The following is a 25,954-nucleotide window of genomic DNA, read 5'->3' as shown; positions in this document are numbered from 1 at the left end:
AGGCAGATGGTAAGGTAGTGATGACCAACATGGTGACCTCCAGGGCTCAAATCTTCTGGTTACCCTAAGCTCTGAGATTGTGTCACCTCAACCACACTTTACCTTAGTTGACCCACCTACTGTTTTGCTTGTGGAAATTTGTGCTAGAGCAGAGAAAACACCTTCCACTTTCTGTAACCCCAGTGAGTATTTAAGGATGTGAGCCCCTAGAAAGAGGGAGGTAAGATAATAGTTGAGGTTGCAAATAGGTATGGACGGTATAATCCCTTATGGTGGGAAGATACCTATAGTAATAGATCACAGAGGGGCCCAGCCCTTGTAGCCTCATTTAACCTTAATGACTTCCTAAAAAGTCTATCTCCAGGTACAGTCGCATTGAGGGGTAGACCTTCAAAATATGAATTTGGTGTGGTGGGGGTGGGGGAACACCATACGGTCCACAGCACTTATGCTCACCATGAAACCAAAAATGCTTGCTTCAGGAGACAGTAAATTCTGTTCAGTAGAAGAACCAGATCAGAGGTTCAGTGTTACAGGTCATCAGTGGGCATCAGATATCTGAGTTGACGCTCAACTGAAGATGTGATGTGCTCAGTACAGTGCGTGTTAACAAGTGCCTCCCACGCCCTTTCCATCCAACCCCAAGCTTAGGTGCCCCCTCCCATTCAGTCGGAAAACACTTTCCAGAAGGCAAGACAGCCCAGCTTGAATTTCAGTTCTTATTCAGCTTGAGTGGGTCACTTCAGACCCTGTGTTTGTCTTTCTTCACTCTGAGATAAGGGGCTTAGTCCACTGCTGAAGAGGTTTTCCTTCAACCGTTTTGTTTGGCGAAAAAGGGTACCCTTGTGTACTTTTCCTTCCTTAGAAGAAATGAAGTCGAGAGCCGCCAGATAATGACTGTATTTATTATTTCATTACTACATTGGAAATAAAAACAAACTGTGAGAAGTTGCAGAAGCATGCAACTTCATGAAGATAATGAAGCAATGGAGGCACCCATTGCAGAAGGTTAAACCTGGCTTATCCTGCTGGGGGTGAAAGGGCTACACACACAAGGGTCAACACTGGTGAGATTATTCGCAACATCTGCCATCTGGAATTTACACACCAACGGCAAGTTTGAAAGCACACTTCAGGAAACTTTGGTTCCACCTGACCTTTTAGCCAGGGAATAGAAATGAGAGGACAGCAGAAGATGCCTAAAATCGCTACAAACACAACGGTTTGCAAAAAACAAGCATAAAACCAAGGCTCTCGGGCAATGTTGAAATTTCCTCTTGGGAGGAGATCCCGTTTTACGATGTCTGAGCACACTGTTTCTCCTGCTGGATCGCTGAGGGGAAAAACAAAACGAAACAAAAAAAATATATATCACTAAGAGTATTTTCCTAAGATTTAATTCAGTTTCTTACAAAACAGCTTTAGGTTAAGTCATGGAAGGCTGCCATACATGCTTTTAATTGAGAATGCTAAGGCACTAACCACAAATGCTCACAGCGGGGTGCATGTGTGCACGTGTGTGCATGTTTACCACTCGAACATTCATTAGAATCTACTTCAATTGCAGTTTTTTTGGTTTTTGCTTTCATTCGAGAGGCAGATTTGTGTTGTTGACAGTTTTTCGATAGATTATTTGAGACCGAGGAGGAAGTGAAGCATTTTGCTCACGTTTATCTCTGACGATACCATTTGGAAGTTATACACTTTGAGATAATTTTCACTAATTTCGGAACTCTCAAATAACGCACACATGACAGAAAATGCCCCTCAGCTGTTGTGAATATGCTTGGAGTTTCTCCAGCTGTCTGTTACTCTGGAGGGCAAAACTGATCCCTTAAGTCTGGGAGCCTCAAGTGCACCCAAGATCGAAACTCGTTCTGCATCCCTATCTTGTCACCAGATTGGAGAAGGCCCAGACCGCAGAGCTGGCATGGTTCTTTAGGCATGAGATAATGGACTCAAATTTCTAGATGCATAAAAATGCCAAATAACTAAAAGTAGACAGAAGTAAGGTTTTTCTAGTGCTAAGTCCAATGTTTAAGATTGGTTTCAATGTGTGTTTTAGTAATTTTCCAACAGGGAAGTGGTTTTTACTTCCCCATTACTACTAGGGCCTATCATGTGCGAACCATTTATATAATCCAAAGAAGGAGACAACTCTTTGATAGTTGTCATGGCTGCATAAAATAAAATGGTACTCTAATAATTACTTCCTCGATAGTAAAAATTACTAGAAGATAGGTTTATTCACTGAAGATACCAACTTTCACCATTGTCTGTCTCAGCTAGAAACCCTCCATGACTTACTTTCCTTTGAGGGAAGAGTATTTTTTTCCTCGGTATGAGTTTTCTTCAGTTTTGACTTGTCAAACTTCTCCACCTCCGACAAGTCTGGCTTATCACTCATCTTGACTAAAAGAAAGACCGAAAACAATTTCTTTTAAGAAACTTCCCTGGCAGAACTATCGTCAGACAAAGTAGTAACAGTCATAAATGTTCAAACGTAATAGTCATGTATATTTTACCTACTGATCTTCCACAGGAAAACACCAGCGCATCTTAGAAGAATTCTATTTTCATTACTTTGAAATTCACTTCAATACCCCTATTCTGATAAGCAGAAAATGCCCTTAGATCAGGATACACTAGAAACCAAGACGCTCTAGAAACCCGGAGCCAACATGTCCGACTCTTTTAAAATCACAGCAAAGGTACAATGGAGGTAAGAGAAGCACAGGAACAATGAGGGGTCGAAGAATATAATAAAAACTTGGTTCAACCAGTCAATGATTTTCTAATAGATCACAGCACTATCTAAGAATCTTCGCTGTCTGTTCAATTACCGGGGGGTGGGGGGGGGTGGGGTGGCGACGGCATTTTTCTTGGAGGATGGGGAGCAGCACACAAAAAGGGGTGGCCAAAGTTGTACTAATTTCTTTCCATTTTAAATGCCCCCAAACAGTAGATTAAGGTGCTGCAATAAGAGAGGGGAGAGGATTTAATCCGGTCGTAACTGGTTACTCGTCTTATACTAGCCCCTTGTGGCAGCGGTTTGTAAACACTGTAAGAAGGGGCAGCTAATTAGGATCAGACTCACGACTTCAGCAGAATGGGATACGCTAAATACACAGAGTCTTATTTCACCACGTTTTCTCTGTCAAGGGCGAGGCAAGGAGACAAGGCTCAGAAGAGTCTTGCTGTGGACCTGATGAAATGCCTTGCGGCGGCCTCTGAACATTCTAGGTTTGTCCAGAACAAAGAATAAGAGACCCCAGAAACCGGAAGGCGGAGCTCTCCTGCGCATGTCTGTTCCCACCCTGGTGGGGCGAGACACGTCTAGCGACCAGAGTAGAACAGAGACGCCCCCAAGCGGCCAGTAGTTTCAAACACGTCCCCTCCATTCAGTTGACCTTACCCTATGACCCTCCCGTGCCAAGCGCTCAGAAGCCAACCTCAAAGCTGGGGAAACCGGGACAAACAAATAACAGGGCCGGGCGCACAGGCCACTTTGACAGGAGCATCTTGCTTTCATTGGAAAATAACTGTCATCCTGGTCGGGCGCCCGGCCGAAGGGCCACGGGAGGGGAGGGAGCGAGGGGCCAGGCCCAGAGGGCCCATTCCGGGCGAGCCCTCAACTCCGCTTCGTCCTCGAAGCCTCCGACCTGCACTTCTTCCGCGGACCCGCCGGCCGCTTTGGGGGTCCCCCCTTGGGCCTTCCAGGGCCCGACCCCCGGGAGGGCTCGGCATCTCGCACAGGAGGCGTGCCGAGGGCAGACAAAGGCACGAGTCTCGCCCCGCGGCGCTGACGGGAAAAGCCAACCCCAATCCGGGCCCCTAGGGCTCCCAAAGGCGCGACAGCCCCGCCACGGAGTCCCTGCGTGCTCCCGTCCCCATCGTCCTCTGGCCCCAGCGGGACCGCACCACCTCACCTGAGGGCTTGAAGACGCCTGAAGGATGCCCCTGGGGTGGAGAGAGCTGCTCACTGCCTTCGTGGTGTGCGTTCCCGCGCAGAAACCCGCACTTACAAGGCCCGGAGCAGGCCCCGCCCGCCCCCACCCCCACCCCTATCATTGGCCGAGGTGTCCGGGTGAAAGGACGAGTCGACACCAGTTGATGACCCACCGGAGAGGGCTCGTTTATTAGGCGGCACACAAACATATACATAGGGTTTTTAGGGAAAGCTGATTGGCTTAAGATACAGTCCCTACTTAGCATACCGCATGGGGCTTGGGGGGTGAGCTGATTGGTGTACGATTCGCGCCGGTAGGAAGGAGAATACGGAAGGAAAGGGCAACCAGCGCCATGATGGGGTGTGGCCGAGAAGGACTTATGTGATCAGGGTGTGATCCCTTGGGGCATTTGGGTTCTTACACCGGGCCTCATTTCCCAGCCCCTACCTCCGCTTTAGCCTTGCAGGCCCGTTCCCCCATGTCTTCCCTCTACTTAGGACCTCACCCCAGGAACAGGGGCTTCATGATGTCCTAGCCGACCTCACCTTCCCAGACCCCATCACGGCCCTCTCTGATTGGCTCAGGGACCGCGGGCTCACATTCCTTGCCTCTCCCACTGCTTTAGGCCCGAGGGTCCTTATTCCTTTCATCCCGAGTACACTCACTCCTCCAAGATAATAGGGGCCTCTACCAGAAGCAGGCACATTTTGCCCAGTTACCTTTGAAGCTCTGGAACTCTGAGATCCAAGCCAGATGAGCTGTAGTCAAGCTCGCACAACTGTTTATAGCCATCGGACCCTAAGTAGGCCATGATGACCAAACAGTGGTATGGAAGCGTTGCTCAGCGCTGTCTGTTCTAATCCTTGCCCGGGTCATGGAGGAGGTGAGCGTGGGTGGTTCAGAGTCATTCACTCCCACAGCTGGACGTCTCTACGACAATGAGGCTCTCCTGGGCCAAAGCCACATTTTCAACTTTCTCAGCCACTGAACAAGAGAACAGTCACTTGATAATAACCACAGGAGAATCTACTAAGGCTATCCGTCTTTATATCTCCAATCCCTAGCACTTTGTTTGGCCCACAAGTGACCCTCGATGTAGACATGTCCGTAGATTAAAGTAACATAATAAATGCGTGATTTAGAGTCAGAAATTAACCCTGATATCTGTGTATAGTCGATTTTCAGTACAGGTTCCAAGACCATTCAGTGGGGGAAAAGAATAATCCCTGTCACAAATGGTGCTGTGACAACTGGATATCCACATGCAAAAGAGTGAACTTGGACTTCTATCTCACACCATGTATAAAAATTCATTCAAAATGGATGACAGATCTAAGGGCTGACACTTAAAAACTCTTAGAAAAATCACATCAAGGTACACCTCCATGACCAGGCCCTGGCAAGCATCACTCTCCTGTCGCAGGAAGAGGCGGACAGCCTGAGTGAGGGCCAGCTCCTCCATGGCCGGTGGAAGAGCGCCTGCTGGAAGCGTGCTACCGCCAGCTGGCAACAGGCCACATAGACAGCCACTCCTGGGCGCAGCCCCGGGACACCTGCCACGGTCCTGTCGCCCTGGTGATACGCAGAGAGCGGCATCTGAGACGGGGCCTGGCCTGACCGCGCTGTTGCTAGGCTACAGCTTGCGTATCCCGGTAGCTAAGGGCGTCTCCCAGCCTCTCCCTCTGAACAAGGCCAAAACTAAACTCTTGACCCCCTGTGACCCCAGTTCCGCCTTTGGGGATTTCTGCATTGTTCCCACCCATCAATCACTCCTCTCTCTGGCAGTCAACGTCCCTGCCCCACTTGAGCCCTTGACTTGAGCTCCCATGCCACCTGAGGCTCCGTCCCCCTCCATAACATAACCCCTTTTGACATTCATCCTACCAGGACACCTCAGTCTTAGCCTTGAGCTCCACCCCAACGAACACCATCGTTCTGGTGACTAGCTCAGGGTCCACGTGGGAGCCTCCTGTGCCCCCGCCCCAGACAGCACCTCCCACACGGGGACACCAACCCCCATTGTCACCACGAGAGTCTGCTCCCCTGTGCCCTCCCTGTTCCCTGACCCTCGCCACTCCCTGCCCGTCCGTCCAACATTGGGTGTCTCACACCCCACTCTGACACAAAATTTATAGAGCAAGCCTGTGGGTACTTTCAAACACTTTAATGACACAAGGCGCCAAAGGCACAAGACAGGCCAGGGCTGTCCCGGCTGGCTGTGACGGAAGGGGCTGGCGCCGGGCTAGCAGGAGTAGACGAGGATCGGTGGGCTGGTGAGGCCCCCTGGGTGCCAGGCGTCCACAGCTAGGCTGGGGCCACCTGGGAGATGGTTGTAGTCACGAAGAAGCCACTGAGCAGCGCGTTGCTGTGCACGGCCACGTCCAACAGCTCCAAGGTGATGCATCTCCTGCTGCTCCTCCGGGCCTCGTCGCTCGCCAGCTCCAAGACCTTGGCCGTCACGTACTCGACGATGGCACCTAGAAAGACCGGCGCACACGAACTCGGGCACTGGGCGTAGTGGCCCTCCCGCAGGAGGCGCTCCGGGTGGCTCACGGAGAATGTCAGCTCGGCTCGGTGGGCGCGAGAGCGGCGGCACGGCACCTATTGAGACCGGACGACCGTGGACGGCTCGTCCTCCTGCTCGGCATGCCGGGCCTTGGAGACGACCGATCAATCTGCGAGGTCTGGCTCGACTGGATGCCTCTCAAGATGTCGGTACTTGGCCCGTACTCCGTAACCTAGCTACCGCGACCCGGCCCCTCATTGGTCCGGAACAGGCTCGTGGCCGCGCACACTGGTGACGTCACTGCCCTCCAGTTGACCCCGAGGGAGCGGGCCTGGGCCTACAAACGGCCGGCCAGGGCAGGTGCAAGGCACCCGCACGCTCTCGCCCCTGGGCCCTCCCTCTGTGGCAGCGCTCGCCTTCTGTAGGACCCGAGCATCGCAGGCAAGATAAAGAAAGAGGGGTGGGGGACGGGTACGACATGGTGTCAAGTACATTCGTGATGTCGTGGAACAATCACAACCGTCTGCTTCCAAAGCATTTTCACCACCCCGCCAAGAAACCCCTGTACCCGTTAAGCACTCACTCCCCATGCTCGTCGTCCCCCCACCCCCGAGCACACACATACACACGCTCCCAATAAATAGCTCTTGGCAACCACTTATCTGCTTTCTGTCGACAGAGGTTTCCCCCATGTGGAGCTCTCCCTCCCATGGAACTCAACGCATGGCCTTCTGTGTCTGGCGGCTTTCACATAGTGTAATGTTTTCCTCATGGTACATCTACGTGGTAGCGTGAATCGGTACTTGCTTCCTTCCTTTTCACAGCTGAATAATAATCCATGGTATGGATGGACGACATTTAGTTTATCTATTTGTCCATTGATGGGCATTTGGGTTGTTTCCCCCTTTTGGCTATTGAGAATAGGGCACCTCTGAACGTTCATGTAGGAATCTTTGTTTGAACACCTGTTTCCATTTTCGAGAGACTACATCTAGTGCTATCCCTCCCTCTTCCAGGTCAGTGCTTCAGGGTCCATTAGCTGTCTCTTCGGTCCCTGCAGATCTTCCAGAGGCCCCACCCAGACCACAGGGCTGCTAAGAATGTTCCCACACACGTCTCCTTGTGTTCAGGCCACTAGGTAGTGTACCCAGCAATGGAACTGCTGCTGTCAGCAGTGTGTGCATCCTGCGCATTAATTAGTATTGCCAGATTGCTCTCCAAGATGGTCAGACCAATTTGTCCTCCTAATACCAGAGTGTGAGTCCCCACTAGTCACCAACATTTGATGCGGTCTGACCTTTTTAATTCTCACTGCTCCGACGGTGTGAAATAGTATGTCACTGTGGTTGTAGTAGGCATTTTCCAGGAGACTTGAGCGAGGTGGCACCTCTCCAATCGTGCTTCTTGTTGTTCTTTGTGATCGTTTGTGCTTGGTCTTCCGTAAAATGCCTGATCAAGGCTTCCTTCTTTTTAATCTTTTTAATCAGCACGTGGGCCATAAAATCCTCTCTCAGTAGCACTCACGCATGCCCCACAAATTTTATTCTCACGCATCAATAAATATTTTTCAGTCCCTGTAATGATTTGTCCTTTGGCCCATTATTTCTTTAGAGTGATTTGTGTCATCCCAAACATTTGGTTTTGACAACATGGTTTGTCATTGATTCTTAAATGTACTGTAGTCAGAGAATGTGATATGTATTTGATACTTCTGGAATCTTGCTTGATGGCCGAGTACATGTTCTATGTGCATAAATATACATCAGGTGGATAAAACACATTCTCTAATTTCCGGGTTCATATTATCGCATTACTCCATTTCGTCAAGCAAGCTTGGTAGGTGTTTTATTTCTAAGTCCTTGTTACGTTTCGGCCACTTGCTTACAGGTGGCTGCAAATGTCTATATTTGGTGGTGACCTTCGCTACTCCTTATTGTCATTCAGTCAAGTGTTGACTTAAATAGTTTGAAGCTACCCTACCCAGTATAGGTCATCTTAAATTTATAATACCTCCCACATGAATTGAACATTTTATCCCAGGGGGACTATCTTTATCCTCAAGGAATCTCCGTTGACTTCAAGTCTATTTTTGCAATATGATATAGCTATGACAGCTTTCTTCAGCAAAGACCTGACTTAACGCTTATTCCACCATTAAAAAAAAAAATTGGTGGGTTATTTTCTCTTCTTAATATTTTTTCTAGCTACGTTGGTACTCGTAATGTGTTATTTAAGCAGTAAAGGCACTTCCCGTAGCTTGTCTACGTAGTAAACCACACCACTGGATCCTAGATGTTCACTCAGTAAGTGCCCTTTTTCCTCACGCCCCTCCTGAAGTGAGTAATCAGATGCACTTGATTCCACTTAGGATCTTGAACCTCAAACCCCACTTTTCTTCTCTCTTTCTCAAATTTCATTAATATCGCTAGAGTGAGCAGGACCAAAGCCATGTTGGGACCTAAAACCACATGGGCTGTAAAAGAATGTAAAAGGACACAGTTTTTCCTTGGTAAGCATTTATTGGGGTTCCCTCCTTTCCCACAGTTATGTGATCTGTTGAACTGTGGTTATGGGGCAAGATGACAGTATTTACGTGGATGTAAAGTTGTTTTCCAGTCGGCCTGTGGCTGCAGACTTGCACGTACTTTTCAGACCCTGGGAAACCAAGGAAGACATCAGTAAAGCTATGGTGATTCCACTCTTCCAGCAGGACTCTGAGAAAACAGCAATGGCAAGAGGAGAATCCAGACAGTGTCTTGTTGAGAACAGGGACACAGGTCTGGGGGATGAGGCCATCATCTCCTTGATCCCATAGATGGAGGCCGCTTTCTCCATTCTAGATGGCTAGTGCCACCTCTTCTGTAACAAACCAGGCTGGGGAAGAGGTCCCCACTGCCCAGGGCTGAGAGTTTCATGCTGCTATCCCAGAGGGTCCAGAGGGCAGAGCAATGATTAAAGAGGACTGTTTTCAATCCCTTAAATCTAATGGAATTAGCCCTACTATGGTGCAAACCTGCTTAGGGCCCATAAACTCTAGTTTTCTTCTGATTTCTCACATTTGGAATGGTAATGTCTATTCTATGCCTGTCCCGCTACTGTTTTTGGAAACTGGTAATTTGCTGTCTGTTTTCGCAGGTTCAGGGATAAGGATAAATTCTGCCTCAGCATCAGTCACAACTGGAGTCTCACCCGTAGCAGATATATAAGATTTGTAGATGAGATTTTGGACTTAAAGTTGAACTGCAATGGGTTAAGATTTGGGGGCTGTAGGGAAGGTGTGAATGTATTTTTCATGGAAGTACATTAATTTTTTGGAGGGGCAGAAAGCTTAATATTCTTTATTGAATTGTACCCTCTCAAAATTCTTGTGTTGACCTTGTGACCCCCCAGTACTTCAGGAGGTGACCCTATTTTGGAGATAGTCTCTATAGAGGTAACTGTGTTTAAAGTGAAGTCGTGAGGGTCGGTCCTAACCCAATATGACTGGTGTGCTTATGAAGAGGGGCTATTTGGCATCCAGAACTGTGAGATGATAAATATATATTTTTTAAGTCACCGAGACTCTCGAATTTATTTACGACAGCTTTAGAAACTAATATAATATCTGTAAATCAACATGATTAAAAGCATAAAACCATTCAAACAAAACAACAAACAGCAGTCAAGGACTCAGACCTATTTAATGACACAATTCCCCTCAACTGCAAGTCCAAACATTTCAGGAGGCTTCTAATTGGTTCAGCCTGGGACACCTCATCCAACAGGTCCCTCCCATCATCCCCATTGCACATAGACGCAAAACATGATGTTTTACCTTTCTAAAAAAAAAAAATGTATATATATTTCCACACACATTGTATTGCCTGGCAATGAACAGAATTGGTAAAATCTGAATGAATTAAACTAGTAACTTCAGTTTCTAAAGAAGGTGGATTAGATATTGTTTCTTGACATTTTTGACTCAGTTATTTCTCTCCTGTGTTTCAGTCCTCAAATATATATCCACAGTCACACACACACACACACACACACACATAGTATTTATACACACACACACAAACACACATATACACATACACATATACATATGTGTCTGTATACATGTAAAAATGAATATATATGTGTGTACATACAAATATATACATATACATATATATATATATATATATATTTATATTTATATATACATTTGTTTTTTTTAAAATTTCTGGCCGGTGCTGGAATCCTCAAACTCATGGAGAATAAATAACGAACTGTAAGCATCCATATGGGGAACATAGTAGGAGCAGGACAAACATCCTGCATCAAACGTTTTTGGCATTCTCAGTATTATGGAGTACATACAGAAACACAAAGGAGGACCCAACCGATCACAGAAATAACTAAGGAGAAAATTTCAAGAAGCAATACCTATCCCTAGGCTTTCTAGAAACTGAAGTTACTATTTTAACTCGTTCAGTTTTATCCAGTTATGTTCCTCTCCAGTCTATAATCTTTGGGTTTAGAAAGCACAAACCTTCATGACTTGCATTTATGCATAATAGGGATGATGGAAGGTCCAATCAGAGCAGCTCAAGCCCCAGTCTGTTCTCAGTCAGGCAATGAGGAACCTGTAGCCACGGAGTCATAGCCACCGGCTCACCATGGAACCGGGTTTCCCAAGAGAGCCAATCAAAATTTTCCTGGACTCTTCAGCCTTGGAGTTGAGGTGGAAGCAGCTCCTGATGGAATGGGTGTGATTCTTTGCCTGAGGGCTCATTTACTGTGAATTGTACTGTATGGTTGTTTATTGTCTTTTCTTTCTTTCTTTCTTTCTTTCTTTCTTTCTTTCTTTCTTTCTTTCTTTCTTTCTTTCTTTCTTTCTTTCTTTCTTTCTTTCTTTCTTTCTTTCTTTCTTTCTTTCTTTCTTTCTTTCTTTCTTTCTTTCTTTCTTTCTTTCTTTCTTTCTTTCTTTCTTTCTTTCTTTCTTTCTTTCTTTCTTTCTTTCTTTCTTTCTTTCTTTCTTTTCTTTCTTTCTTTCTGTGACAAGTTCCTTGATGACCTCCATTTCTCTAATTCTTCTTCATTCTGTACTGGTTCCGTATTTGGGGTTCATTTTTCCACAAATACATTTAAGGAATAAATTTTCTCGAACTGTCCGATTTTTGAAAAGCACGTGATTTTAAACTATTTCTTGACTGTCTCTTACCTTTTGGGTGACTTACTGCAAAATTAGACCAATACCTTTTTTCTCTTTCAATCAAGGGCTGTTCTATGTATTCAGCAATGCTAGAATGTAGGGTACTTTTTCGGATCTAAGTATCATTAGGAGTGTGACTACAAACCTGGTAAATGCTGAATTTTCTTATGTAGGTCTAAATACCCCAGTTGTGTTTGATTTCACTCTTTACAAACGGTAGTTTTTTACTCCGTTATCCTGATTCATTGAGGGTTTCGATCAGAACCGGAGGCGGGAGGTGGACCGACACATCTCCACGTCCAGGAGCCCTCTGCTGGCCGTGTCACAGCCTTCCTGTGTGGGTTCTCTTGCTGTGAATTTCTGTATGGGACCAGACAGGCAGCTTGCAGGGCTCCAGACGCTCACTGTGATTGGTGGAGGGACCGCCAGCAGGAGGACCGTGCAGTCCCAGCGCACTCCGCTAGGCTCACTCACGCGCTCCCTGTGTGCCCTGACACCCAGTCAGAAGTCGAGGTCACGCATGACGTGAGGCAAGGCAGCGACTATAAAAAGGGCTCCCCGCCTGGCAGCAGCGCCATCGTCGGTGCCTCCTAGCTCTTGGGGGTTGCCTGAGGGATGGCGGAGCCTGCCTCTGCCCGGTCTCCGGAGGAAGGTGTCAGCACCCAGGCGCCTGAGAAGGGCGCTCCGACGGCCCTGAAACAGAAGAAGCCCAGGCGCCATCGCCGCCGCAGCCGCCGTCACACCCGCTGCCGCCGCGGCCGCCGCGGCGAGGACAGTTTCGCCACCTATTTCCCCAGGGTTCTGAAGCTGGTCCACGACGGCCTCAGCCTGTCCCAGCAGGCCGTGAACGTCATGGACTCGTGCATTAGCGACCTCTTCGAGCGCCTCGCCGAAGAGGCCGGCCGCCTGGCCCGTTACAACCAGCGCTGCACCCTCACCTCACAGGACATCCAGGCCGCCGTGCACCTGCTGCTGACCGGGGAGCTCCGCAAGCATGCCGTGACCGAGGGCACCAGGGCTGTGCTCAGGTTCACCATGAGCACATGAGCCGCCTCCTGCCCCCGGGCACGGCCCCCCAAAGGCTCTTTTCAGAGCCGCCTCAGATGACCCGAAAGACCTGTAACCACTTAATTTATCGTGCTATTTGTGGCTTCCTCAAAATCCGAGTAAATTTTCTGTTCTTCTGTTGCTTTTTGTTCTGTGTGGCCTAAAATAATTTTCTAGAGTTTTCCGTGAGTACTGATCTCCTACATATCCTCTAAGGAAAAGTGATTTTAAGAAATCAACACGATTAGGAAATGATGACTGCGCTATGGGTGTTTGTGGTTTCCGTTTGGAAATTCAGAAATCAAGTAGAAACATCAGCAAAGCACCAAAATGACGTTGGGAATTGTAGACAGGGAACAAAATGGGACTGACACAGATGAAATGTCTGTGGGACAAGGGACGACTGGGTTTGAGGACTAGAAGGGAACAGAACGCATGACTACTTTCTTCAGTAGTTGATGGACGAAAATGTGGCACCTCCTGGTGCGGTTTGCAGAGAAAACCAACTGAAGGGAAGAGTCAGCGCTTACGTAATTGACAAACTGTTGATATTCATTACATATAGAAATTATAATTTTGCTATGTTGGATTAAATAAAATATATTATTAAAACTTTAAAATAAATAACACATCCTAAGCATCTATATGCGGAATAGAGTATTAACAGGACGATAACACTCCAGTCAACCTTTTTTTCCGCATTAACTTTATTACTTAGCCCATTAGAAACACACGTGAGGAAACAAAACACAGCATAGAAAAAATTAAATCCAAGAGTTCCACAACAGTACTTATTCCTAGGCTTTCTAGAAACTGAAGTCACTACTTTACTAGTAACTAGCAACTAGTTCCTAGCAGCTAGTTACTACGAACTGGTGACTAGCGCTCCTGGACGTCAAGGGACCTGGCTGCCCATCCCCTACATCCAGTCCTTATTTAAAACCCTCAATGAATCTGGAACAAAAAGTGGAAAAGCCCAGGTTTTCATAGTGAAAACTAACCGATAGGGGATATTTTAAAATATGCAACCTGTGTAAAGTGTAAAATAAATCTATTCAAAACTCTTAGATGCTGAAAAGGAGAGCACATTTTAGAACTGGTGACTACATATTAGAGCTCCTGTGTAAAAAAAAACTTTTTCTAAATGCTTTCAAATTTACTTTTCAATGAAAACTCCTAACAGAGGAAAAGGGAATCGATTATGTGGCAATGTTTTAAAATCAAAAGATTCTGTGGTAATTTAATTCAATCACAGGACTTCCATACACTTGTGCACATATAAATTACAGAAATCGATCCAATTATATGATATACAAACTCGAGCGTTATGTATAATAAAAACAATGAAGGACAGTTATATTAGTGTTGACAATGTGGTTCACAGTAAAGAATGCTGGGAAGCCAGCAGCAAGCCACCTGCCACCTGCCAGAAAACTACCCACTGCAGGGAGAGGAGCAAATGGGAACAAGGAGGTCAAGGGGTACAAATCAGGAATTGGGCCAATGAATACGTCTGGAGATCCAAAGTACAGCAGGACGACTATTGTTAATAATGTTGTGTTTGATTCTGAAACTTTACCAAGACAGTAGATTTTAGATTCTCTTAGCATACAAGGGTAGAAGGTGATGAAGATGGTCATTTGTTTGACTGTAGTAATCTCTTCACTATGTATATGCGTACGAGCCAGAGCCATCGTGTCGTACACTTTAACAATAAGGAAGAAAGAAATAAAAAAAGGAAGACTAATACACATTGGCAGCACGCCCCCTGAACCCTGCCCTCAAACTGCCACGGGCACACCTTCGGAGGGCTCCAGGATTTTCGGGCCGACTGGGGTGGCTCTGAAAACAGCCTTCGGGGGCGATGCTCGGGGGCGGGAGGCAGCTCAGGTGCTCATGGGGAACCTGAGCTTGGCCTTGGTGACCTCGGACATGGCGTGCTTGGCGACTGTGCCAGCATTGTGCTAAGCACTTGACGGGGAGTACCTCAACTACTTTTCACCACATCCCCTTGAAGGAAACAGTGTTATCATCTCCATTTCTATGGATGAAGAAACTGAACCACAATAGATTGTCACTTGCCCGAGATCATACCGGTTGAAACTTCCCAAGGCAAGGTTCAAACATATTCCTATGCATTTGAGAGACGAAGGGCAAGATATTTTTCTCAGGTGTGAATATGCGATGGTTACATTCTAGGGCATTCCTAAAACTCACTTGCCTGTGCAGTTTCTTGAGAATTTTAAGTGATGACACTAAATGAGGTTTTTGACCCTTTGCAAAGATGAAGTCGTCGTGACATACGATTTGGCTGATTTTTGTCTTTGGATTAACTTGCAGCATATATATTATGGCTTTCCAGCTTTTTGCCATTTTCTGCTCTTTGCAATTAAGGACATGTCGGCCTATGTACACTGACAGGATACAGGTGTCAAAGCATGGACCAGGTATTTTCAAAAGATGTAGACATGCATAAGAAAATCCACTTAACTCCAGGCTTTTCTTTTTTCCCGTAAATGTAACTGCTACAAGAAGACCTTCGGATGGTTGGTTTTGCAAATAATAAATGGATTCAGGGCTCTGAAACCTCAATCCCGGATGCTTGGGAAAAAAACCTCCCTCTGCTTGGAAAGACAAGTGAACCTAGTCACTCACTACAAGATTAGGCCCATGTGATTTACTTGAGAAATGCAGGGCAAAACTACTTCCAGTGAGCAATCGTTCTTCCCGTCTTATTTCTGTAGGAGCGTTCACTTAGAAACTATGTGACTTCCCCTCCCACCACATACCTCTCACTTGCTCCCACTCAGTTTATCATTTACACTGCCCTGGGAGGAATCAATCCTTTAAAAAAAAAATGACGGTTACCAGGTGCAACTAAAAACTGGGAGTTTTCGTCCCATCCCCAGCTCACCTGACATGCTTTCCTTTAGGCATCTGAAATGGGCCTAATCTTGAGCTGGATTAGTGTGCTAATGCACACGTTACTGAGTCTGTCGTGGACGTACAGCATCTTTATCAAGCTGCAAATGGCAAACTGAAAGGAGAGCAAATGGGCTGGATGACAGAATCGGGATCCAGGGACCTGATAATGGCTAAACTTGTGTCCGTCCATCTAAAGTGCAACCGTTATGGGTCCCCATCTGTGTAACTTGGGTCCAAATGCTCTGAAAAGGTCAGCTGGAGAAGACTTGGACGTATGGGGGCAGGAAAACAACAGCTGACTTCAAATACTGGAGGATGGATTAACCACGCTGTATGGGTCTCCAGCATGCTCTCCTAGGATTATGGCATAGAAGTTACAGGCAGGCAGGGAAGCGTGTAAGCAGCATGTCAGTGTAAGGGACTGAGTGACTCTACTGGGCAATTGCTTCAGGCAGATGGTAAGGTAGTGATGACCAACATGGTGACCTCCAGGGCTCAAATCTTCTGGTTACCCTAAGCTCTGAGATTGTGTCACCTCAACCACACTTTACCTTAGTTGACCCACCTACTGTTTTGCTTGTGGAAATTTGTGCTAGAGCAGAGAAAACACCTTCCACTTTCTGTAACCCCAGTGAGTATTTAAGGATGTGAGCCCCTAGAAAGAGGGAGGTAAGATAATAGTTGAGGTTGCAAATAGGTATGGACGGTATAATCCCTTATGGTGGGAAGATACCTATAGTAATAGATCACAGAGGGGCCCAGCCCTTGTAGCCTCATTTAACCTTAATGACTTCCTAAAAAGTCTATCTCCAGGTACAGTCGCATTGAGGGGTAGACCTTCAAAATATGAATTTGGTGTGGTGGGGGTGGGGGAACACCATACGGTCCACAGCACTTATGCTCACCATGAAACCAAAAATGCTTGCTTCAGGAGACAGTAAATTCTGTTCAGTAGAAGAACCAGATCAGAGGTTCAGTGTTACAGGTCATCAGTGGGCATCAGATATCTGAGTTGACGCTCAACTGAAGATGTGATGTGCTCAGTACAGTGCGTGTTAACAAGTGCCTCCCACGCCCTTTCCATCCAACCCCAAGCTTAGGTGCCCCCTCCCATTCAGTCGGAAAACACTTTCCAGAAGGCAAGACAGCCCAGCTTGAATTTCAGTTCTTATTCAGCTTGAGTGGGTCACTTCAGACCCTGTGTTTGTCTTTCTTCACTCTGAGATAAGGGGCTTAGTCCACTGCTGAAGAGGTTTTCCTTCAACCGTTTTGTTTGGCGAAAAAGGGTACCCTTGTGTACTTTTCCTTCCTTAGAAGAAATGAAGTCGAGAGCCGCCAGATAATGACTGTATTTATTATTTCATTACTACATTGGAAATAAAAACAAACTGTGAGAAGTTGCAGAAGCATGCAACTTCATGAAGATAATGAAGCAATGGAGGCACCCATTGCAGAAGGTTAAACCTGGCTTATCCTGCTGGGGGTGAAAGGGCTACACACACAAGGGTCAACACTGGTGAGATTATTCGCAACATCTGCCATCTGGAATTTACACACCAACGGCAAGTTTGAAAGCACACTTCAGGAAACTTTGGTTCCACCTGACCTTTTAGCCAGGGAATAGAAATGAGAGGACAGCAGAAGATGCCTAAAATCGCTACAAACACAACGGTTTGCAAAAAACAAGCATAAAACCAAGGCTCTCGGGCAATGTTGAAATTTCCTCTTGGGAGGAGATCCCGTTTTACGATGTCTGAGCACACTGTTTCTCCTGCTGGATCGCTGAGGGGAAAAACAAAACGAAACAAAAAAAATATATATCACTAAGAGTATTTTCCTAAGATTTAATTCAGTTTCTTACAAAACAGCTTTAGGTTAAGTCATGGAAGGCTGCCATACATGCTTTTAATTGAGAATGCTAAGGCACTAACCACAAATGCTCACAGCGGGGTGCATGTGTGCACGTGTGTGCATGTTTACCACTCGAACATTCATTAGAATCTACTTCAATTGCAGTTTTTTTGGTTTTTGCTTTCATTCGAGAGGCAGATTTGTGTTGTTGACAGTTTTTCGATAGATTATTTGAGACCGAGGAGGAAGTGAAGCATTTTGCTCACGTTTATCTCTGACGATACCATTTGGAAGTTATACACTTTGAGATAATTTTCACTAATTTCGGAACTCTCAAATAACGCACACATGACAGAAAATGCCCCTCAGCTGTTGTGAATATGCTTGGAGTTTCTCCAGCTGTCTGTTACTCTGGAGGGCAAAACTGATCCCTTAAGTCTGGGAGCCTCAAGTGCACCCAAGATCGAAACTCGTTCTGCATCCCTATCTTGTCACCAGATTGGAGAAGGCCCAGACCGCAGAGCTGGCATGGTTCTTTAGGCATGAGATAATGGACTCAAATTTCTAGATGCATAAAAATGCCAAATAACTAAAAGTAGACAGAAGTAAGGTTTTTCTAGTGCTAAGTCCAATGTTTAAGATTGGTTTCAATGTGTGTTTTAGTAATTTTCCAACAGGGAAGTGGTTTTTACTTCCCCATTACTACTAGGGCCTATCATGTGCGAACCATTTATATAATCCAAAGAAGGAGACAACTCTTTGATAGTTGTCATGGCTGCATAAAATAAAATGGTACTCTAATAATTACTTCCTCGATAGTAAAAATTACTAGAAGATAGGTTTATTCACTGAAGATACCAACTTTCACCATTGTCTGTCTCAGCTAGAAACCCTCCATGACTTACTTTCCTTTGAGGGAAGAGTATTTTTTTCCTCGGTATGAGTTTTCTTCAGTTTTGACTTGTCAAACTTCTCCACCTCCGACAAGTCTGGCTTATCACTCATCTTGACTAAAAGAAAGACCGAAAACAATTTCTTTTAAGAAACTTCCCTGGCAGAACTATCGTCAGACAAAGTAGTAACAGTCATAAATGTTCAAACGTAATAGTCATGTATATTTTACCTACTGATCTTCCACAGGAAAACACCAGCGCATCTTAGAAGAATTCTATTTTCATTACTTTGAAATTCACTTCAATACCCCTATTCTGATAAGCAGAAAATGCCCTTAGATCAGGATACACTAGAAACCAAGACGCTCTAGAAACCCGGAGCCAACATGTCCGACTCTTTTAAAATCACAGCAAAGGTACAATGGAGGTAAGAGAAGCACAGGAACAATGAGGGGTCGAAGAATATAATAAAAACTTGGTTCAACCAGTCAATGATTTTCTAATAGATCACAGCACTATCTAAGAATCTTCGCTGTCTGTTCAATTACCGGGGGGTGGGGGGGGGTGGGGTGGCGACGGCATTTTTCTTGGAGGATGGGGAGCAGCACACAAAAAGGGGTGGCCAAAGTTGTACTAATTTCTTTCCATTTTAAATGCCCCCAAACAGTAGATTAAGGTGCTGCAATAAGAGAGGGGAGAGGATTTAATCCGGTCGTAACTGGTTACTCGTCTTATACTAGCCCCTTGTGGCAGCGGTTTGTAAACACTGTAAGAAGGGGCAGCTAATTAGGATCAGACTCACGACTTCAGCAGAATGGGATACGCTAAATACACAGAGTCTTATTTCACCACGTTTTCTCTGTCAAGGGCGAGGCAAGGAGACAAGGCTCAGAAGAGTCTTGCTGTGGACCTGATGAAATGCCTTGCGGCGGCCTCTGAACATTCTAGGTTTGTCCAGAACAAAGAATAAGAGACCCCAGAAACCGGAAGGCGGAGCTCTCCTGCGCATGTCTGTTCCCACCCTGGTGGGGCGAGACACGTCTAGCGACCAGAGTAGAACAGACACGCCCCCAAGCGGCCAGTAGTTTCAAACACGTCCCCTCCATTCAGTTGACCTTACCCTATGACCCTCCCGTGCCAAGCGCTCAGAAGCCAACCTCAAAGCTGGGGAAACCGGGACAAACAAATAACAGGGCCGGGCGCACAGGCCACTTTGACAGGAGCATCTTGCTTTCATTGGAAAATAACTGTCATCCTGGTCGGGCGCCCGGCCGAAGGGCCACGGGAGGGGAGGGAGCGAGGGGCCAGGCCCAGAGGGCCCATTCCGGGCGAGCCCTCAACTCCGCTTCGTCCTCGAAGCCTCCGACCTGCACTTCTTCCGCGGACCCGCCGGCCGCTTTGGGGGTCCCCCCTTGGGCCTTCCAGGGCCCGACCCCCGGGAGGGCTCGGCATCTCGCACAGGAGGCGTGCCGAGGGCAGACAAAGGCACGAGTCTCGCCCCGCGGCGCTGACGGGAAAAGCCAACCCCAATCCGGGCCCCTAGGGCTCCCAAAGGCGCGACAGCCCCGCCACGGAGTCCCTGCGTGCTCCCGTCCCCATCGTCCTCTGGCCCCAGCGGGACCGCACCACCTCACCTGAGGGCTTGAAGACGCCTGAAGGATGCCCCTGGGGTGGAGAGAGCTGCTCACTGCCTTCGTGGTGTGCGTTCCCGCGCAGAAACCCGCACTTACAAGGCCCGGAGCAGGCCCCGCCCGCCCCCACCCCCACCCCTATCATTGGCCGAGGTGTCCGGGTGAAAGGACGAGTCGACACCAGTTGATGACCCACCGGAGAGGGCTCGTTTATTAGGCGGCACACAAACATATACATAGGGTTTTTAGGGAAAGCTGATTGGCTTAAGATACAGTCCCTACTTAGCATACCGCATGGGGCTTGGGGGGTGAGCTGATTGGTGTACGATTTGCGCCGGTAGGAAGGAGAATACGGAAGGAAAGGGCAACCAGCGCCATGATGGGGTGTGGCCGAGAAGGACTTATGTGATCAGGGTGTGATCCCTTGGGGCATTTGGGTTCTTACACCGGGCCTCATTTCCCAGCCCCTACCTCCGCTTTAGCCTTGCAGGCCCGTTCCCCCATGTCTTCCCTCTACTTAGGACCTCACCCCAGGAACAGGGGCTTCATGATGTCCTAGCCGACCTCACCTTCCCAGACCCCATCACGGCCCTCTCTGATTGGCTCAGGGACCGCGGGCTCACATTCCTTGCCTCTCCCACTGCTTTAGGCCCGAGGGTCCTTATTCCTTTCATCCCGAGTACACTCACTCCTCCAAGATAATAGGGGCCTCTACCAGAAGCAGGCACATTTTGCCCAGTTACCTTTGAAGCTCTGGAACTCTGAGATCCAAGCCAGATGAGCTGTAGTCAAGCTCGCACAACTGTTTATAGCCATCGGACCCTAAGTAGGCCATGATGACCAAACAGTGGTATGGAAGCGTTGCTCAGCGCTGTCTGTTCTAATCCTTGCCCGGGTCATGGAGGAGGTGAGCGTGGGTGGTTCAGAGTCATTCACTCCCACAGCTGGACGTCTCTACGACAATGAGGCTCTCCTGGGCCAAAGCCACATTTTCAACTTTCTCAGCCACTGAACAAGAGAACAGTCAGTTGATAATAACCACAGGAGAATCTACTAAGGCTATCCGTCTTTATATCTCCAATCCCTAGCACTTTGTTTGGCCCACAAGTGACCCTCGATGTAGACATGTCCGTAGATTAAAGTAACATAATAAATGCGTGATTTAGAGTCAGAAATTAACCCTGATATCTGTGTATAGTCGATTTTCAGTACAGGTTCCAAGACCATTCAGTGGGGGAAAAGAATAATCCCTGTCACAAATGGTGCTGTGACAACTGGATATCCACATGCAAAAGAGTGAACTTGGACTTCTATCTCACACCATGTATAAAAATTCATTCAAAATGGATGACAGATCTAAGGGCTGACACTTAAAAACTCTTAGAAAAATCACATCAAGGTACACCTCCATGACCAGGCCCTGGCAAGCATCACTCTCCTGTCGCAGGAAGAGGCGGACAGCCTGAGTGAGGGCCAGCTCCTCCATGGCCGGTGGAAGAGCGCCTGCTGGAAGCGTGCTACCGCCAGCTGGCAACAGGCCACATAGACAGCCACTCCTGGGCGCAGCCCCGGGACACCTGCCACGGTCCTGTCGCCCTGGTGATACGCAGAGAGCGGCATCTGAGACGGGGCCTGGCCTGACCGCGCTGTTGCTAGGCTACAGCTTGCGTATCCCGGTAGCTAAGGGCGTCTCCCAGCCTCTCCCTCTGAACAAGGCCAAAACTAAACTCTTGACCCCCTGTGACCCCAGTTCCGCCTTTGGGGATTTCTGCATTGTTCCCACCCATCAATCACTCCTCTCTCTGGCAGTCAACGTCCCTGCCCCACTTGAGCCCTTGACTTGAGCTCCCATGCCACCTGAGGCTCCGTCCCCCTCCATAACATAACCCCTTTTGACATTCATCCTACCAGGACACCTCAGTCTTAGCCTTGAGCTCCACCCCAACGAACACCATCGTTCTGGTGACTAGCTCAGGGTCCACGTGGGAGCCTCCTGTGCCCCCGCCCCAGACAGCACCTCCCACACGGGGACACCAACCCCCATTGTCACCACGAGAGTCTGCTCCCCTGTGCCCTCCCTGTTCCCTGACCCTCGCCACTCCCTGCCCGTCCGTCCAACATTGGGTGTCTCACACCCCACTCTGACACAAAATTTATAGAGCAAGCCTGTGGGTACTTTCAAACACTTTAATGACACAAGGCGCCAAAGGCACAAGACAGGCCAGGGCTGTCCCGGCTGGCTGTGACGGAAGGGGCTGGCGCCGGGCTAGCAGGAGTAGACGAGGATCGGTGGGCTGGTGAGGCCCCCTGGGTGCCAGGCGTCCACAGCTAGGCTGGGGCCACCTGGGAGATGGTTGTAGTCACGAAGAAGCCACTGAGCAGCGCGTTGCTGTGCACGGCCACGTCCAACAGCTCCAAGGTGATGCATCTCCTGCTGCTCCTCCGGGCCTCGTCGCTCGCCAGCTCCAAGACCTTGGCCGTCACGTACTCGACGATGGCACCTAGAAAGACCGGCGCACACGAACTCGGGCACTGGGCGTAGTGGCCCTCCCGCAGGAGGCGCTCCGGGTGGCTCACGGAGAATGTCAGCTCGGCTCGGTGGGCGCGAGAGCGGCGGCACGGCACCTATTGAGACCGGACGACCGTGGACGGCTCGTCCTCCTGCTCGGCATGCCGGGCCTTGGAGACGACCGATCAATCTGCGAGGTCTGGCTCGACTGGATGCCTCTCAAGATGTCGGTACTTGGCCCGTACTCCGTAACCTAGCTACCGCGACCCGGCCCCTCATTGGTCCGGAACAGGCTCGTGGCCGCGCACACTGGTGACGTCACTGCCCTCCAGTTGACCCCGAGGGAGCGGGCCTGGGCCTACAAACGGCCGGCCAGGGCAGGTGCAAGGCACCCGCACGCTCTCGCCCCTGGGCCCTCCCTCTGTGGCAGCGCTCGCCTTCTGTAGGACCCGAGCATCGCAGGCAAGATAAAGAAAGAGGGGTGGGGGACGGGTACGACATGGTGTCAAGTACATTCGTGATGTCGTGGAACAATCACAACCGTCTGCTTCCAAAGCATTTTCACCACCCCGCCAAGAAACCCCTGTACCCGTTAAGCACTCACTCCCCATGCTCGTCGTCCCCCCACCCCCGAGCACACACATACACACGCTCCCAATAAATAGCTCTTGGCAACCACTTATCTGCTTTCTGTCGACAGAGGTTTCCCCCATGTGGAGCTCTCCCTCCCATGGAACTCAACGCATGGCCTTCTGTGTCTGGCGGCTTTCACATAGTGTAATGTTTTCCTCATGGTACATCTACGTGGTAGCGTGAATCGGTACTTGCTTCCTTCCTTTTCACAGCTGAATAATAATCCATGGTATGGATGGACGACATTTAGTTTATCTATTTGTCCATTGATGGGCATTTGGGTTGTTTCCCCCTTTTGGCTATTGAGAATAGGGCACCTCTGAACGTTCATGTAGGAATCTTTGTTTGAACACCTGTTTCCATTTTCGAGAGACTACATCTAGTGCTATCCCTCCCTCTTCCAGGTCAGTGCTTCAGGGTCCATTAGCTGTCTCTTCGGTCCCTGCAGATCTTCCAGAGGCCCCACCCAGACCACAGGGCTGCTAAGAATGTTCCCACACACGTCTCCTTGTGTTCAGGCCACTAGGTAGTGTACCCAGCAATGGAACTGCTGCTGTCAGCAGTGTGTGCATCCTGCGCATTAATTAGTATTGCCAGATTGCTCTCCAAGATGGTCAGACCAATTTGTCCTCCTAATACCAGAGTGTGAGTCCCCACTAGTCACCAACATTTGATGCGGTCTGACCTTTTTAATTCTCACTGCTCCGACGGTGTGAAATAGTATGTCACTGTGGTTGTAGTAGGCATTTTCCAGGAGACTTGAGCGAGGTGGCACCTCTCCAATCGTGCTTCTTGTTGTTCTTTGTGATCGTTTGTGCTTGGTCTTCCGTAAAATGCCTGATCAAGGCTTCCTTCTTTTTAATCTTTTTAATCAGCACGTGGGCCATAAAATCCTCTCTCAGTAGCACTCACGCATGCCCCACAAATTTTATTCTCACGCATCAATAAATATTTTTCAGTCCCTGTAATGATTTGTCCTTTGGCCCATTATTTCTTTAGAGTGATTTGTGTCATCCCAAACATTTGGTTTTGACAACATGGTTTGTCATTGATTCTTAAATGTACTGTAGTCAGAGAATGTGATATGTATTTGATACTTCTGGAATCTTGCTTGATGGCCGAGTACATGTTCTATGTGCATAAATATACATCAGGTGGATAAAACACATTCTCTAATTTCCGGGTTCATATTATCGCATTACTCCATTTCGTCAAGCAAGCTTGGTAGGTGTTTTATTTCTAAGTCCTTGTTACGTTTCGGCCACTTGCTTACAGGTGGCTGCAAATGTCTATATTTGGTGGTGACCTTCGCTACTCCTTATTGTCATTCAGTCAAGTGTTGACTTAAATAGTTTGAAGCTACCCTACCCAGTATAGGTCATCTTAAATTTATAATACCTCCCACATGAATTGAACATTTTATCCCAGGGGGACTATCTTTATCCTCAAGGAATCTCCGTTGACTTCAAGTCTATTTTTGCAATATGATATAGCTATGACAGCTTTCTTCAGCAAAGACCTGACTTAACGCTTATTCCACCATTAAAAAAAAAAATTGGTGGGTTATTTTCTCTTCTTAATATTTTTTCTAGCTACGTTGGTACTCGTAATGTGTTATTTAAGCAGTAAAGGCACTTCCCGTAGCTTGTCTACGTAGTAAACCACACCACTGGATCCTAGATGTTCACTCAGTAAGTGCCCTTTTTCCTCACGCCCCTCCTGAAGTGAGTAATCAGATGCACTTGATTCCACTTAGGATCTTGAACCTCAAACCCCACTTTTCTTCTCTCTTTCTCAAATTTCATTAATATCGCTAGAGTGAGCAGGACCAAAGCCATGTTGGGACCTAAAACCACATGGGCTGTAAAAGAATGTAAAAGGACACAGTTTTTCCTTGGTAAGCATTTATTGGGGTTCCCTCCTTTCCCACAGTTATGTGATCTGTTGAACTGTGGTTATGGGGCAAGATGACAGTATTTACGTGGATGTAAAGTTGTTTTCCAGTCGGCCTGTGGCTGCAGACTTGCACGTACTTTTCAGACCCTGGGAAACCAAGGAAGACATCAGTAAAGCTATGGTGATTCCACTCTTCCAGCAGGACTCTGAGAAAACAGCAATGGCAAGAGGAGAATCCAGACAGTGTCTTGTTGAGAACAGGGACACAGGTCTGGGGGATGAGGCCATCATCTCCTTGATCCCATAGATGGAGGCCGCTTTCTCCATTCTAGATGGCTAGTGCCACCTCTTCTGTAACAAACCAGGCTGGGGAAGAGGTCCCCACTGCCCAGGGCTGAGAGTTTCATGCTGCTATCCCAGAGGGTCCAGAGGGCAGAGCAATGATTAAAGAGGACTGTTTTCAATCCCTTAAATCTAATGGAATTAGCCCTACTATGGTGCAAACCTGCTTAGGGCCCATAAACTCTAGTTTTCTTCTGATTTCTCACATTTGGAATGGTAATGTCTATTCTATGCCTGTCCCGCTACTGTTTTTGGAAACTGGTAATTTGCTGTCTGTTTTCGCAGGTTCAGGGATAAGGATAAATTCTGCCTCAGCATCAGTCACAACTGGAGTCTCACCCGTAGCAGATATATAAGATTTGTAGATGAGATTTTGGACTTAAAGTTGAACTGCAATGGGTTAAGATTTGGGGGCTGTAGGGAAGGTGTGAATGTATTTTTCATGGAAGTACATTAATTTTTTGGAGGGGCAGAAAGCTTAATATTCTTTATTGAATTGTACCCTCTCAAAATTCTTGTGTTGACCTTGTGACCCCCCAGTACTTCAGGAGGTGACCCTATTTTGGAGATAGTCTCTATAGAGGTAACTGTG

The 25,954-nt window shown here is 47.7% G+C and overlaps 5 protein-coding genes across 5 annotated transcripts; 1 reads left to right on the top strand and 4 right to left on the bottom strand.

The window, feature by feature from the left end:
- Positions 1 to 1,295: 1,295 nt before the first annotated feature.
- On the bottom strand, positions 1,296 to 2,407 carry LOC134368296 (thymosin beta-15A). The gene is made up of 2 exons (XM_063084847.1): positions 2,308 to 2,407; positions 1,296 to 1,333 (listed from the first exon to the last, which is right to left on the bottom strand). Exons 1-2 carry the CDS (start codon positions 2,405 to 2,407, stop codon positions 1,296 to 1,298), a joined length of 138 nt encoding a protein of 45 aa, XP_062940917.1.
- Positions 2,408 to 6,254: 3,847 nt separating this feature from the next.
- On the bottom strand, positions 6,255 to 6,714 carry LOC134368295 (histone H2A-Bbd type 2/3-like). Its single transcript, XM_063084846.1, has 2 exons — positions 6,670 to 6,714; positions 6,255 to 6,551 (listed from the first exon to the last, which is right to left on the bottom strand). The coding sequence occupies exons 1-2, from the start codon at positions 6,712 to 6,714 to the stop codon at positions 6,255 to 6,257; spliced, it is 342 nt and encodes a 113-aa protein (XP_062940916.1).
- A 5,536-nt stretch (positions 6,715 to 12,250) lies between these two features.
- LOC134368294 (histone H2B-like) lies at positions 12,251 to 12,682 on the top strand. Its single transcript, XM_063084845.1, has one exon. The coding sequence runs from the start codon at positions 12,251 to 12,253 to the stop codon at positions 12,680 to 12,682; it is 432 nt and encodes a 143-aa protein (XP_062940915.1).
- A 4,669-nt stretch (positions 12,683 to 17,351) lies between these two features.
- Positions 17,352 to 18,463, bottom strand: LOC134368293 (thymosin beta-15A). Its single transcript, XM_063084844.1, has 2 exons — positions 18,364 to 18,463; positions 17,352 to 17,389 (listed from the first exon to the last, which is right to left on the bottom strand). The coding sequence occupies exons 1-2, from the start codon at positions 18,461 to 18,463 to the stop codon at positions 17,352 to 17,354; spliced, it is 138 nt and encodes a 45-aa protein (XP_062940914.1).
- A 3,847-nt stretch (positions 18,464 to 22,310) lies between these two features.
- LOC134368292 (histone H2A-Bbd type 2/3-like) lies at positions 22,311 to 22,770 on the bottom strand. The gene is made up of 2 exons (XM_063084843.1): positions 22,726 to 22,770; positions 22,311 to 22,607 (listed from the first exon to the last, which is right to left on the bottom strand). Exons 1-2 carry the CDS (start codon positions 22,768 to 22,770, stop codon positions 22,311 to 22,313), a joined length of 342 nt encoding a protein of 113 aa, XP_062940913.1.
- Positions 22,771 to 25,954: the final 3,184 nt, after the last annotated feature.

Source organism: Cynocephalus volans, chromosome X (assembly GCF_027409185.1).
Source record: "Cynocephalus volans isolate mCynVol1 chromosome X, mCynVol1.pri, whole genome shotgun sequence".
Classification (NCBI taxonomy): Eukaryota; Metazoa; Chordata; class Mammalia; order Dermoptera; family Cynocephalidae; genus Cynocephalus; species Cynocephalus volans.
Note: the sequence above shows the minus strand (reverse complement) of the source record. Positions and strands in the feature narration are given on the sequence as shown.

Bases quoted from the DNA above. Each gene is read 5' to 3' on its own strand.
- LOC134368295 (XM_063084846.1), bottom strand. From the start codon at position 6,714: ATGAGGGGCCGGGTCGCGGTAGCTAGGTTACGGAGTACGGGCCAA. The intron at 6,552-6,669 runs GTACCGACATCT...CGGTCTCAATAG, and splicing joins GGTTACGGAGTACGGGCCAA to GTGCCGTGCCGCCGCTCTCG.
- LOC134368293 (XM_063084844.1), bottom strand. From the start codon at position 18,463: ATGAGTGATAAGCCAGACTTGTCGGAGGTGGAGAAGTTTGACAAGTCA. The intron at 17,390-18,363 runs GTAAGTCATGGA...TTTTCCCCTCAG, and splicing joins TACTCTTCCCTCAAAGGAAA to CGATCCAGCAGGAGAAACAG.
- LOC134368296 (XM_063084847.1), bottom strand. From the start codon at position 2,407: ATGAGTGATAAGCCAGACTTGTCGGAGGTGGAGAAGTTTGACAAGTCA. The intron at 1,334-2,307 runs GTAAGTCATGGA...TTTTCCCCTCAG, and splicing joins TACTCTTCCCTCAAAGGAAA to CGATCCAGCAGGAGAAACAG.
- LOC134368294 (XM_063084845.1), top strand. From the start codon at position 12,251: ATGGCGGAGCCTGCCTCTGCCCGGTCTCCGGAGGAAGGTGTCAGCACC.
- LOC134368292 (XM_063084843.1), bottom strand. From the start codon at position 22,770: ATGAGGGGCCGGGTCGCGGTAGCTAGGTTACGGAGTACGGGCCAA. The intron at 22,608-22,725 runs GTACCGACATCT...CGGTCTCAATAG, and splicing joins GGTTACGGAGTACGGGCCAA to GTGCCGTGCCGCCGCTCTCG.